We start from the raw sequence: 14,509 nt of genomic DNA, 5'->3' as shown, positions 1-14,509 counted from the left end.
TTGCTCCGCGAGTGTTAAATAAAATTGGTCTGTATTAACAAAACAGCACTTTATTAAAATTGTACTCTTGTCATCGCCAGCCGATTTAAGTACACAGTTAACGCGCTAAAAAAAATTGTGTAAGGGCATTAGAGCAAGGATGCTGCTCCATTGATTCCCTCCACACTCCTCGCTTAGGACTAAGTTTAAAGGTGTTATGACACTGCCTAAAATTCGGCTGACCAACAGGATATATCTGTTAAAGAAGTTGGATAGTTAATCCATTGATCTTAAACTCATAGTAAATCCACTAGTTATCCGAGTAAAATGCAAGTGTCATAGAACCTCAAACGAAATAAAAATTCCATAATAGTATTTAATAAAAAAAAAACACTCCGTACTTTAAGCTTATCTATAATCTGCTGCTCTCGGCGCCGTTCTGTCGAGCCGGAGAAATATGAGACTTGTCGTAGCCGTTGCTAGACATCTGCAGGTGCTGCGGCAATTGGGCAGGTCGTCCATTGGAGGGCAGGGTCTCGTCCACAGAGAAAACGGAATTATCGTGTCCGTGCATGTGGCGAGCGTTGAGCACTGCATCCGGATGGGTCTTCGGCGACTCCGGCTCTTCCGCCCCAACCGACTTGCCTTCCAGCAGGAAGCATGTAATGAAGAAGAGAATGGAACCTAAAGGGGCAGACGGCCATTAGCAAAGTTGCTACTCAGAAGTAAAAATTTAGACTTACTGATGCCGTAGAATCCAGCGTAGAAGATCATGATTGATCCGCGGTAGCCGAGGACCTTTGCCACAGGATCCACCAGGATGGGCAGGTTGCCACCAATGTTGTTCATCACGAACAGGAAGACGCCAATGGTCGAGGATCGCACTCGAAGAGGGACAATCTCCACAACAATGGCGAACACAATGCCAAACCACATCTCGGCGAAGAAGTAGCTTAGTCCTAGCGTGATCATGGCCCACAGTGGATCAAAGTAGACCGATCCAAAGGCCGGCAGAGTGGCGATAAGCTGGCTGATGGCCAACACAAACGCGCGTGACCGAATGCCCATCTTGGCGACAATCTTGTCGGAGACAATGCCGCCGACGACCACACCCACGCTACCAATGCCAATGGTGACGCCAAACAGCCACCAGCCCAGGTCAACATCGGGAAAATAGGTATTGTAATAGAGATCGGCGTTGTAGGCAAAGGTCATGCCGCCGCAGTGGCGAATGGAGGCGGCTATCATCAGCATTATCATCGCCGGGCTCTTAATCACCTGCCACAAGCTCACCGGTTTTCCTGCGCTTGTCTGCCTGTCGCCCTCGCCAATGGCCTTGCGCTCCGGCTCCCGCAAGGTGGTTCCTGTCAGGGCAGCCATGATCACCGTGAGCACTCCGGCGCCCAGATAGCAAACGCGCCATCCTAGATTCCAGAAGTTAAGCTTGGTGATGTATCGTCCCACGGGGAAGGCAATTCCGTAGCCGCCGTAGATACCCCAATTGAAAATGGCCATGACCAGGGCTCGTTTGTCCTCCGGGAAGATGTCTGACATGATTCCAGTGGCGAGGGGATTGCAGCCAGACTCACCAGCGGCCATCACCATTCGCAGGAGCACCAGCTGCCAGTACTCCTTGACGGTGCCCTGCAGGATCATGGCTACGCCAAAGATCACCGTACACACGGTCAGCATCTTAACGCGATTGTACTTGTCGGCTGCAAAGCCCATGAAGACGCCCGCGATGGTGAAGATGAGGATGAAAGTGGGTCCGGCCAGGATCTGGTAGTCGATGCCCAGCCCGTTGTAGTTCCATTCGCAGTATCCAGTGCCATTGAAGTCCAGGGTATAGCAGCTGGACTCGTTGTCAACAGCCGAGCACTGGGTGGGCAGCTCGTGGCGATTGAACATCGAGGTATTTTGCTGGCAGGCATGGTCCCCATAGTCCAGCTCAATGGCGGTCTGCTTGGATGTTACGCCGATCAGATAGTGTCCCAGCTCGCCCAGGATGTAGCCAATGGTGAGTACGGCCAAAACATACGAGTTGTAGAACCCACTCAGTTTCTCAAGAATCGGAATCATGTTGGGAGCCGTTGACTGCAAGAGAGATAAGGCGATCGCGATCGCGATTAGTTTTCGCATTTACATACTACGTCACAGGCAATTCAAACTGACACGAATTTCATTTGGACTGCCAGCTACCTAACTTTTTATTGGAACAAAAGAGAAAACATGCAAACAAGTGTCTCGACATAATGACAAATAATCTGCGAGCACTCAATTAATGAGACTAGCAGCCTACGAGTGTCAGTTCGCGGGTCAGCTGCATAATGCAATATCGCATTAGTCGTTTGACTTGACGGATTTGTCGTGACTGGAATTTCGAAAGGAACTTGGCCCAATGTCTATAATTCTCCCTCGCAGCGGAAAGCGAAGGCAATTTCTGCGAACGTGATACGAGGGGCGGATTCTAACGAGCACTATCCGGATACATTGCCGGCATAATGATCCTCAATCGGAGCTCTGCAGGTGGTGACAGTTAAGTTAAGATCAAAAACCGGTTACTTTAAAACGCATAAAGTACTCTACTAATGATAAATCAGTTAATGGTATGATAATGGAAAGGCGGTTTTCCGCGGCTTTAAATATAATTGAAGAATATAAATTCAGATACAAAATGGCTTAAATGGTGCTTATCTAAGCTTCAATTGTTTAAGTGGGAAAACTGGCGGATCCATGGAATCTCTAATACTACAGTTCGACTGATCCAAAACAATCCTCTACTGTACCAAACAAATTGATTAAGGCACTTTGTTTTCTGGCTATTCCCTCAGTTCTCGAAGGCGGGCAAATTAATTTTTGGCAAACCGCCATTAAAAAAACTTCGTAATCTTGAACCCGGCAACAACTTATTGCTGGAGCCCCGGCGTTTCGGCTTCGACTTGACTTTTGACGGCCAAACGCCCTCCCCGCCAACATGCGTTACCAAAATTCCTTTAATCAATCAAGTTAATTTGCTTTTGCTGTTCTGAGTCTCTCTTTTTTCGGCTATGCCTTACAATTGCTGCGCTGTCAAAAGCCGTCAAGGTCAGGCCATAGAATCGCTGAGAACATGGGTGGAAAAATAGTGGCCAGACACATTTGCTATCCGACGGATATGCGGTTGAACAAAAGGCCTCAGGAATGCGGATGCTCGGTGTATTGACCGCCTGGTTTATTGAGAAGTTATTTGCTATTGACCATTTTAGCACTGGCTTGTCTTGTGAACTTATTGTTCGGGCGTCGATTCGTGTTTGTAAATCAAACACTAAACGCTTACAGAGCTTTGGGCCCTCATTCTCCGCATTCGTACTTCAGCATATTCTGGTTTCGACTTTTTTGGCCTAATGTTTAGTGCAATTTGAATAATAATAGCTATTAAGCGCCAGCGGTTTGGCGGTCTTGCCCCTTGTAAATCTTTGGCCAAGATCGCTTCGTGATGCGCGTTGGCATTTATCAAGCCATAAATACGAGTATCACCGTTTTGGTACTAAAGCTCACACGTGAGTCTAGTCTCATATTTAATGCAAATTCAATTTAGGAAGCTGAGCGTTGTTTCTGGTTGTTTGTTAGCGGCTTAGCAAAATGCCAAGAGGCAACCTTGACATTGGACTATTGTCCGGATTGAATGAAACGGTTTTTATTGGGCGATTCTTATGGAAATCCTCGCTTCGGTTTTGACCAGGCACGTCGCAGTTGTTTCGTCAGAGAACCTTGCTCGTGCATTACATCCACATCCGTCAGTGCGTGCCGTCTATCTAGTTTCGCAGTGGTAGTTCAATGCCAAGGCGCCAAGCGTAATAGACCCAAAACCGGACCCCCGACCAAACGTGACCGGTTGAAGCCCCCTGGAGGAACTCGCCTCTTTCGCTTTCTTTGGCAAGGCCACTGGATATGCAGCTCGTAAATTGACTATCGAGTGGGCTCGTTGAAGCGTTAAACATTAGAACCTACTTCTCGGAAAAAATGCATGTCTTTCGAACAATGAAATTAGTGAAAATGGAATTGTTCATAGCATAAAACTTTGAATTTGCATTTAATTGTTGTGTAGGCTAATTAATACTGTATTTGCAAATTAAGCCTGCACTTCCACTGCTCTGATTTTGGGGCCCAGCTACTTGGAAGGTAAGTCCGACTGAACACTGCTTTGACCTCCCACCCCCACGGCACGCAATGCCAAATTGCAGGCCATTGCTAGAACGTCGTAGCCGTAGTGTTACAGCATCGAGTTGACTAATGTTCGTGACAAGATTAGACCAAGAACGGTCAGGCTTGGCTGCCTCGAATCGACTGGGGACTAGAGACTGCGGCCTACAGGCTGCAGTTTCTAAACTAATGTGCGAATTTCGATTCCGATATGCACATAGATTTTCGGATGTGTGCGAGCCACGACGTTTTCCGAACTGCTGGAATGAAGGTACATATATGAAGTGCTTTTAAAATCTCTATTAATCTGAATTGGCCCGGCAATTAAAGCCAAGTACTTCTGCGAACTTTCCAGCTGCGGTAAAAAGGTAAGCCAAGATAAACCCAAGTCATGTTTAACCCCGATTCGATTAGCTCGCGACTAATAAGCCTCTTAAGTTGTCTATGCAAAGCACTTTGAACAGCTGACAGGCAGCCAAACAGACAGACAGGCCAACAGACCGACAGACCGACAGAGCGACAGACAGACAAGTGGCCGGCACTCAAGCATGCCCATTACACATTGTACACATTATACAATTGTATTAAGTTGGCTATAAATGCGGTTTATCAGCCCGACTTGTAACCGCAGTCAAGGTTAACCTGGCCAGCAATTATGAATGGCTTCTGGGTGGACGCGGGGTGCCAGATGTTGGCTTTAAATAAATAGCGAATAAATATTCTTAATTTATTGGCTAGGCCTCTGTGGCAGGTGTCTCTTGGATTCCCGCCCACGATTATCAGCCATTTGAGTGGCTTGCACGGTGCTGTGGGAGGGAGATCTTCGGGGGCCCGCCTAAGATTGCGTGACGTAGGCAACGGTACGACCCTGACACCTGTCCGTGCGAACACATCCATTCTGCAGCTCGTTAGTAGCTAATGGCAGGGTAACGCCCCTATCCCATTCTGGCTCGTGTTTTGATTTATTCACGGCACTCGCCGTCGAAATGAAGCCATCAGCCCCTGGATTGCCGTTGAGAGTGGTCAGTTAGCAAACGCAAAGTGTCAGGGAAGTCACATGATTTGCACTGCCATTATGAGCGAAGTGCTAAGTGCTACCGACGCCACCTGGCGAAATGCCGGATGTCTGCGGATCAAGCTTACGTAAAAGCGGGGATCTGCAATAATCCGTTATGGAAGAGAAAGTGGAGTAATGCGAAGCGGTGTTCTACCAGAAGAACCACCACAACACCACCAAGCCAATCGGGAAATTCATCGGTCCCTAAACGATGGCTGGGGACATGACAGGTCGAAGATAAACGGCCAGTGAATCAGCTCAAATCGGCCAGGTGCTGGGAACCTGATCTTAATGAATTACAAAACGCCGAAGCGATCACACCTGGCAACTGGGAAGCTGCACTCCCGATCGCCAGATGCTAATGCGAATGCCATGTTATCGGATCGGATCCGCGAATCGTGCCCACGTGAACCGATCCAAGTGCGACCTGGGGCCTCTGGCTAAGGGCTCTGGGGGTGGGACAGATGGAACCATTCCGCCATTAGCATAAATTAAAACGGCCACCAGTGACCACAGCGATGGAAGCAATCCCCGGGTGCAACTAACGCAAAGTTGCCAATCATCATCGGGCAAACTGTGTCTCGGACTTTCTGTTTGCTTAATCTCGGGGGGTTCCGAACGAAAATGACTGCCTGCCGGACTGTATAACCCGAATTACGGGTAGTTACGTGGTCACCGCTCGCTCGCCAAATGCAAATCGAGCGGACGACGAGTTAAGCGGAGATGTTAGCGATCTAGATCTAGATTCGACTCAGAGATACCCATCACGGCTTCTCATTACCTGACACCCGGCCCCTAATGAGTGGGTTGCTTATTAAATTTGATTGCGCTGGCTCTAGTCACAGATCGGGCCATAAATTACTCATAAAGCAAGTGCCGCACAGCTCTCGGGTGCCAGATGGCCGGACTATCTTGGGCGCAATTCGGTTTAACGGCATAATTAGAGTGGTCAAACAATTAGGCTATTCTCGAACTGGAACTGGATGCCAGCGAGAACAATCAATTAAAACTAATTGTCTGCGACACCTGAGCAACCTTTCTAATTTTCAACAAGCGTTTCCAGCATTCCATTCCAGCAATCACAATCGATCTGGGTATCAAACAAGCGCTCAAAGATGTGATGCGATCCTAGGGAGAGGTTCACTTTCATTGCCATTCTCGTCTTTTTGATTTCCCAATCGGGAGATCGCAACTTGACCTTCTACGGGCATTGTTAGAATTAGAAAAGCTCATATAAATTATAGAAAAGGGAATGTTAATCAAAATCAGACACACTTATGCAATTGCCAGTGTTCATTAGCAATTTTAACTTCTCCATAAAAGATTTCTATATTTTTGCATTCCGTTCGGATCTCGGATCTCGGATCTTCGTGACTGCCCACAACAATATGACCGACCTCTCATCGAAAAAAGTCAGGGGCAAGGGCAAGGGGATTCTAAAAAGACGCCCACCAGATGTTCTGTTTGATGTGGGAAAAAAACCGAATCGTGTCGCTGTCTAGTTCGAAGTCAAAATAAATAATCTCCAGAAATTGTTTAATAAATTCCTTTCTAAATCGAGCTTTCAATTTCTGCGATAATGCCAAATTAACATGTTCTAACAAATTGCCCGCCTGCTACCTTATTTAACTTATTCAACCGATCGATCGACTGCATTCGAGACTCATTAGTCTTTCTCGTCTGGGAGTCTGTACTATCGATTTTTGGTCTCGGTTCGGGGCTTTCCTTCCTGTTCTTCGCCGATAAGATAGTCCCAACTTAAGGCCTCATTAGTTTTCGGTTGTGGGAGTGTCATTCGTAATTTGTTGACAGCAACTGAGTTGCGTCAATATTGTGAAGCTCAAACACATACGTTCAGTGGTTTACTTTGCACCACAAGTGCCTTCGGCTCCTCCCCCACTTTCCGTCCCGCCGAAATCTTCTCCAGCGAGTGGGGAGCTTGTTGCTGTTTATTAATGGCAAACCTTTTTACTTCAGCAGAGAAGCCCAAACACTAGCAACTTGATTTCACAGATCACTGCTCGTGGGCGACCATCAATCATCAGATCATCGATTTGGGATTAGCACCTCATATTGTCTGTATTGTTTGATGATGCATCTTCATAGTTATGAGCTCTCTTTGACGGGGAATGCTCGTCAGCTGCGTTATAGAAATCTTACAAAGATACGCAATACAACATTTAATAGGTATTATTTTGTGTCTTAATTGTACCATAACACGCTCCTTTTTTGCCCTGAATTCCTCATTAATTTCTCATCTTCGCTTGAATCGGTTTGTCACACGTTTTGAATAGAAGCTCTGGGGTTTTTTGGTCTTTCCCAAGCAAAAGTCACTGATTCATATCCCGGTAACTTACACTTTTCCACTCTGACGGGCTGCTGTAATGTTCTTGTTCGTTCGACGATCGATCGATCGACCGGTCGATCTATAGCTTTGGCACTGACACACAAAAATTGTCGAGAACTATTGTACCCCCCGATGGATTCAAATTAATTGCACACAAGCACGCGTCGTCGAGCAATTGAGAACTGTCAAGGCGTTTAATATTCCAATCTTCCAATATCTTTCTTTTTTCAATCAGCATCGACGGAGATAACGCGACACTACAGTCGACACTTACACAGAACAAACAATTCGATGGCAGAAAACACACTGTTCGGTCCGAACCGTAAAAGTTGCCTCTGGACTGGGATTCGGACTCAGACTCAGACTCGGACTCGGACTCAGACTTGGGCTTGAGTCTTGAGTCTCTGTTGGGCTTGGGCTTGGGCTATGGCTCGGGCTCGGGCTGTTTATTTTGGGGCACGTCCAATTGGCTGCGTTTTGCAAACAGAACTAAAACATGGCTCGGTCCATCGTCGTTTTTAAAAAGGAAAACCAACCAAACGGCGACGCCGACTTCGCTGCCATCGCCGGCAAAACAATGCAAAGTTTCAGCTCGCGAGAAGTCGAAAGGCGGGCGAGCGAAGCAGTCGAGCAGGCAGAAAGAGCCGAGCCGAGCGCTCTTTGTTGGCAAGCTGACTGGCTGACTGGCTGACTGGATGGCTGTCTGGCTGGCTGGCTGGGGAGCTTAGTCAAGAACCGCCAGCGGGAAGAATGTGTAACCCTTCCATCCCAAAAATAGTATCTGCAGTTCGGTTCGAACAAAGGCCTGATTAATCGGGCTCCCCGATCCCATCGGCCGAGCCTCCGTTTCTGCCTTGATTGAACTGACCGCAGGTGTTCTCCACTTGTCACCCAAACTTAGCGGGACGAGTCCACAGATGGGGGGTTCTATGGCCGTTTAGTTATTACCCCCTCGAATCTTAGACAAGTACTAATCATTTTTCAGCTGTGGTTACCCTTACAAATAACTTATCACAAATAACCCAACTTTATGACTTAGAGCCCATAAGTCAAAGCGACAGCCTGCTGAAAAATATTTCGGAATATTTCGGAATAGAATCTGACTCGAGTCATGGCCATTCAGCAGATCATCTTGGGCTGCATGCTCGCTGATCATGATCGTGTTGCCCTTGATCCCGCCTCGGAGATCTGTTTACGCCGTTCTCTCGAAGAGCAGCGAAAACAAACGAATCACCGCAGAGAAAACCAGTTGGCGGCGATGGAAAATCCACGCATAATCGCGACTGCCGTGGATTCCCCCCAATGTCTGCCTTTCGGACCGTCTCATTTCTCCCGTGAGATCTCAGAACGCTGATGATGAGTGGTGCTTGTCTGTGCCATGTTATGCGGACAGTCCCTTCGAGTGACCCCTTGTTATGCTTCAGTTAACCCACTCGTGCACTGTGGTTGAATATGCCCAGTTCTCACATACTTCTCCATTTAATAATCCCAGATGAGTAAGTACAAAATACGAGCATATTAGTATTACACTGCACATCTTTGATTCCATTTCTTTTTGTCTTGCATAAAACTAAAAATAAAACCTTTTAACTTTGTATTTAGCCCAAGAGAATTGCTGAGTGTTAAGAGAGGAGCTCTTGAATTCGAGGAATACATTAAAAAACATCGCTGCAAAATCCAGTTACCAGCGAAGCTTGACGTCCTGCAATTTGGGGGGATTTTTTTGGCCGGTACGCTCCTCCTCCTATCATTACCAAGGAAACTTGTGTGCGTGCCGTAAATCGGTGCATATGATAGGCGGCTGCTGACTCACGGATCTCCGGGCTCCGTTCTCCGTTCTCCGGCCTCCGATCCCGTAACCCACGAATTCGCAGATCTCGGAACCAGTTTCGATTGGTGGTTTTCGAACGCCTCTCGAGTGGTTTGTGCTTTTTGTTTTTGGCTTGCAGGTGTTTGGTCTTTCGGGTACTTTTTTCCATGCTAATTAAACGCCGTCTTGGTCAACAGAGCTCCACCGCTGTGACGTCAAGTGGTTGGGTGGTTTCGGGGTTTCGTGGGTGGTGTCAAGTTCGAGTTGATTTGGGTGATTGCCTAGCTTAGTTGTGATTTCTTTAGTTTGCTTCGGCTCGGTACGGTTTAGTTCGGTTTGGTTTGTTTGGTTCGTTACCATTTTGTTCTGGAAGTGCTGTTCTTTTTATGGTCTTGCTTGAACGCCCACGAACCACGAATTCCAAGGCAGCCCTCGGTTGGCAGCTCCAGTTAAGTGCCACTGTGCTCGGAACCGGATCCTTGAGGGAACGACATGATAGCGATGTGGACTAAGGCACGTGCAACTCCAAACGCTGGCGACAGTTCAGTTCCTCGACACTTGACCTCAAGAGATGGAAATCCAAACGATCGAGACACCTGCAATTAGGCGTGAATCATGAATAAATTGAATGGGTACACGGACTCTAAAAATACTCGAGTGTAAAAATTCGCACAAATTACAAAACAATAAAGCCGTTTTTTTTTTGTTTTTGTCGCTCGACTGGACTGCGCAAAGAACCCAAATTTGCCGCAGGATTTGGTGGTGGAGTGGTGGAGTACCTCTTCCTTCTCAACCGGTTTGATCGGCAGTCTTTTTTGTGATCTCCGGCCGATTAGCAACAGGCTTTTTTACTGACATGTCCAAAACGAACGCGCTAATAAATGACTAACAGAAAAAGGGACAATACGATGCGGTTAGTGTCCACCTCATTTTATGGCTTCCAACTCGATCGGCTTTAACGGGTTGCTTTAATAAAAAGCACTGCCCTCCAGTGCTAGTTGTTTTCCACATTGCCAAAAACCACAAAGTCCAAATTATCGGTGGAAAATTCCCAGGCCAATAAAGGATAATTATACTCAGTTTTTTCCTTAAGTAATTCCATCAATTACGAGAAACCACAAATCAAAAAGTACTTCTCTTAATAAACGAGCTGTTTTTTAACACAATTTAATATAGGCCAATAAAATATGCAAATATTTATGATTTAACTAAATGTATTTAATTTTAATCTATGAGAAGTATCCCATTGTTTAGAACTGAATTAAGTAATTTATGCACGGCTTCGAGAACGTTGCACTTAATAATACGCTTAAATGACTAGCAATAAACAGTAGTCTTCGAAACAATAAGTTAAATATCGGCTTTTGTAAAGCGTAAAACTGAAGATCTAATGACCCCTGGTTTAAACTTGCGTTTGACAATTTAATCAAATTTTTTACAATTTTCAAAAAATCGTTACAAAAATTAAAATGAGGCTGATGATGCACTTAGTTAAAAAACGAAACTACAAAAAAAATCTGAGATAAATTAAAAAAGTAATGGACTAAGAGTGCTGGGGAAAAGTACACCTTTCAGCGAAGCCAATTTTCAGAAATTTGAAAAGGGGTTACATCATAAAAACGACAAAAAATCAACCCAAAAATAAAAAATTAATGCAGTTTATTAATAAATATAATTACCAACGCTTTCTTCTATTTCGCTTTGATGTCTGATTCTAATTGGTCACGCCATGGGCTCTGGAAGTGCAGTTTTGGGGACTTTTTCTGTTAGCCATTAGAAAATTGCAAAAGCCTGAGATGTAAAACTTAAAAATCGGTTTAGAATCGAGATATTAAAACCTATAGAAAAAGTCCACGCTATCAGCACTGTTCCAACCCGCGGTTTGTGTCTACGATGAAATAAGTGTGACCGTTACTTACAGTATTTAGTCGGCATTGCAACTCGACCGATTCGATTCTAAAAACTGGCAACGCCGTATCCTGTCTTTTCGTTTTCTCGTTTCCGGTGAGTGCATGTGCTCCGCGACTTATTTACTGAAAATTACCACTTAAAACGTTTGTAAATTGCATTATTTTAACCCAGGGCACTTCAATTTGTCTGTGGTCGTGTTTAATTTGTGTTTGCAGAGCGAGTTTAGGTGGTAAAATAAGCTGTCAGATGACCGGCAAAAAAATGCGTGCAAATTGTTTAACCCCTATTTTTTTTATGTTAAATATTTTTTTAATGTGGGCCTGCGGGCCAAGAAAACAAGTTACATCGTGTAAACAAATATGCTACATGGATTATAATACGTGTTCTGATATTACTTCTTTTTTTTCTGTGAAAAATGGTGAAAAATGTCGCCAAAATATGTGTAGTGTTATCGTTGCGCATGTATGTGTGTGTGCATGTGCAAATGTTTCTAAAAAGTCTTAATTTTTCAAGTAATGTGCTTCTACTAATGTTTTTCTAATTAAAGTAGATTTTGTGGTATTAAAAATCAAAAAAATCGGCCCTATGGGTTGTTGTTTACAGGCACGCACACACATACATACAGGCAGCCGATTTGGGGTTTTTAATTTGCACGTGTTTTGATTGCAGCTTCAATTTTGATTTTAATTGAAATTATTTCAGAACAAAAATCTGTTAATAAGAAATATAATGCGACCGCAGCGTAAAGTTTAGTTTAAAGTTTACAAACACCGATCAGCCGGCCTTAAATTCAAGCAAACAGTAATTCTGTGTCCGAACGCATAAAACTGCGGTGAAATAGCACTAGCCAGGGCAAGACTTATATAGCCTTCTTTATGTATAGGAATCATAAGTTTTTGTGTAACTTAACTAATTTTAAATGTTTGTTTTAGATAATAAACAATGGGCCGTTACTCACGCGAGTCAGACAACGTGGCCAAGTCGTGCAAGGCGCGCGGGCCCAATCTACGTGTGCACTTCAAGGTGAGATATCTGAAAAATTACCAAACATATGTACATACCCGGATATTTAGGATCCAGTGATACTATCTGCAGCTTAAATCAGTGAATGCCAGCCAACTGAGTAGCATCTCGCTTTTGCATTGCTGCTAGAGGAATCTGTAATCGACGAGTACATCAGCTGAGTGCAGTCTGTCTGGACGCCCTCTTCTAAAATCTCGCCAACATAATGATAATTCCACAAAGTTCCCTGCTCCGGCATGCCTATTATATGGTGGTTGCCCTTTCCTGGACTACCACTGAAGACCCGTTTGCCCAAAGCGAAACCACAGCCTTGCTAAAACAGCGGCCCGCTAACTTCAATGAGCTAGTCTCTACCTGTAGCCTGGCACAGATCTCTCAAAATCATCTATAAGAGATATTTGACAATCGATTTCATATCATTAGTTTGCCGTTTTCCTGTCATATCAAGTAAAATCAACTATTGATTGCTTTTACAATTTTGAATAGACTTTAATGTTTTTCAATGCACTTATGGCACTTAATGTCGTACTATTGTACATTTCCTTTGATTTTATTAACTGTCAAATGATGCTTATGTGAAAACCCCTGAATATCTCTTACCCTGTAACATGAATTACGTCTTTGTATAGGCACAGTTTTTAACTAGGTGGTTTTCCTCTTCAATGGGAGGATCACTGATTGAAAGCTTTGCCCATAACAAATTACCATTGTAAAACAGCGGCGTGTTGGCCCTCAATGCTCTCGTCTCTACCTGAACTTTGGCACAGAATAAATTGTTAGACATGGCGACTAGTAGTTCTTCATTTCAGATCAACATTTAACATTCTACATTTTCCCTTTCAGAACACACATGAGACCGCCCAGGCCATCAAGCGCATGCCCCTGCGTCGTGCCCAGCGTTACCTGAAGGCTGTGATCGACCAGAAGGAGTGCGTGCCCTTCCGCCGTTTCAATGGTGGAGTCGGCCGTTGTGCCCAGGCTAAGCAGTGGAAGACCACACAGGGTCGCTGGCCCAAGAAGTCCGCTGAGTTCCTGCTGCAGCTGCTCCGCAACGCTGAGGCCAACGCCGACTGCAAGGGTCTGGATGCTGACCGCCTTGTTGTCCACCACATCCAGGTGAACCGCGCCCAGTGCCTGCGTCGCCGTACGTACCGTGCCCACGGTCGCATCAACCCCTACATGTCGTCGCCGTGCCACGTCGAGGTCATCCTAACCGAAAAGGAGGAGGTCGTCTCCAAGGCCACTGACGACGAGCCCACCAAGAAGAAGCTGTCCAAGAAGAAGCTGCAGCGCCAAAAGGAGAAGATGTTGCGTTCTGAATAAAATGTGTCCTGGGCCAGCCGCCCAAGCCGGTGACAACCATTGAAGCTGCATTCTTTTTTTTTAATTCTGATTAAAATATTCTTAACAAAGTTGAATGTGCAAGAAGAAGTCGCGGAAAGGAGAATACAGAGCACAACCCCCAGAAATAACTAACTGGAAATGTGATGCGTTTTGCTTTTAACTCAATTTTTTTTGCTAGGCTAGGAGAGCGTCCATGGGCGCAATAAAGATTATAATTTAATTTCGTACGTGTGACTTGGTCTCGAAGTGGGTTCTCAGGTTTAAAACTTTGCATTCCTAGGCTCGAGATTTTTTTGTTTGAATGCTGTGTTTACCATAGCCGAGTAAAATTTGATTTTTATGGCGAAATTTCTAACTAGGTCCACCCTACAAATAAATGTTTCCAACACATGTTTAGCGGATACACACACCAAATAGTCTTGTCAGAGATGTGTAAATGGGGATACGGTTATAGCATTGACTCTTACCACATTCGATTAATTATCGAGATGTTATCTAACACCACGTGCTGTAGCAACCAGGTTAAGACATCCAGCAAAGCGTCTATGAATGTGTCAGAGATGTGTAAATTTCGATAAGGGTTTAGCATTGACACGAACCATTCTCGATTAATTATCGATCGTTACTTCACATCAAGTGCCGTAGCAGCGAACCTAAGACACTAAGCGACTTGGGCGGGAAAGCTGTTTGAATTTAAATGAAAACGTTTTGTTTGAAGATATTGAAAATATTCTGTGCAAACAATCTTTTAGGACAATAAGGTAATATGGGCAGCCCGAACTTCGTCATGCTTCTCTCTTTTCGGCTGACGAGGTCCTGTAAAGTTTCTACAACATCGGAATTTGGGCATACCATG

The 14,509-nt window shown here is 45.0% G+C and overlaps 2 protein-coding genes across 3 annotated transcripts; one reads left to right on the top strand and one right to left on the bottom strand.

Annotated features, from left to right (window-relative positions):
- Positions 1-28: 28 nt before the first annotated feature.
- On the bottom strand, positions 29-8,065 carry LOC108097137 (putative metabolite transport protein HI_1104). 2 transcript variants are annotated; one of them, XM_017199235.2, is made up of 3 exons: positions 7,576-8,065; positions 723-2,073; positions 29-663 (listed from the first exon to the last, which is right to left on the bottom strand). In XM_017199235.2, the coding sequence occupies exons 2-3, from the start codon at positions 2,056-2,058 to the stop codon at positions 392-394; spliced, it is 1,608 nt and encodes a 535-aa protein (XP_017054724.1). In that variant the 5' UTR covers positions 2,059-2,073; positions 7,576-8,065; the 3' UTR covers positions 29-391. The 2 variants fall into 2 exon arrangements, with proteins under 2 accessions (XP_017054724.1, XP_017054723.1); XM_017199234.2 differs by having other exon boundaries at positions 7,840-8,065.
- A 3,271-nt stretch (positions 8,066-11,336) lies between these two features.
- Positions 11,337-13,676, top strand: LOC108097340 (60S ribosomal protein L17). Its single transcript, XM_017199575.2, has 3 exons — positions 11,337-11,429; positions 12,219-12,309; positions 13,153-13,676. The coding sequence occupies exons 2-3, from the start codon at positions 12,229-12,231 to the stop codon at positions 13,630-13,632; spliced, it is 561 nt and encodes a 186-aa protein (XP_017055064.1). The 5' UTR covers positions 11,337-11,429; positions 12,219-12,228; the 3' UTR covers positions 13,633-13,676.
- The last annotated feature ends 833 nt before the right edge of the window (positions 13,677-14,509 follow it).

This window comes from Drosophila ficusphila, unplaced genomic scaffold (assembly GCF_018152265.1).
Source record: "Drosophila ficusphila isolate 14025-0441.05 unplaced genomic scaffold, ASM1815226v1 contig_198, whole genome shotgun sequence".
Taxonomy (NCBI): Eukaryota; Metazoa; Arthropoda; class Insecta; order Diptera; family Drosophilidae; genus Drosophila; species Drosophila ficusphila.
The sequence above is the reverse complement of the archived record's forward strand: the minus strand, read 5'-3'. Positions and strand labels throughout refer to the sequence as shown.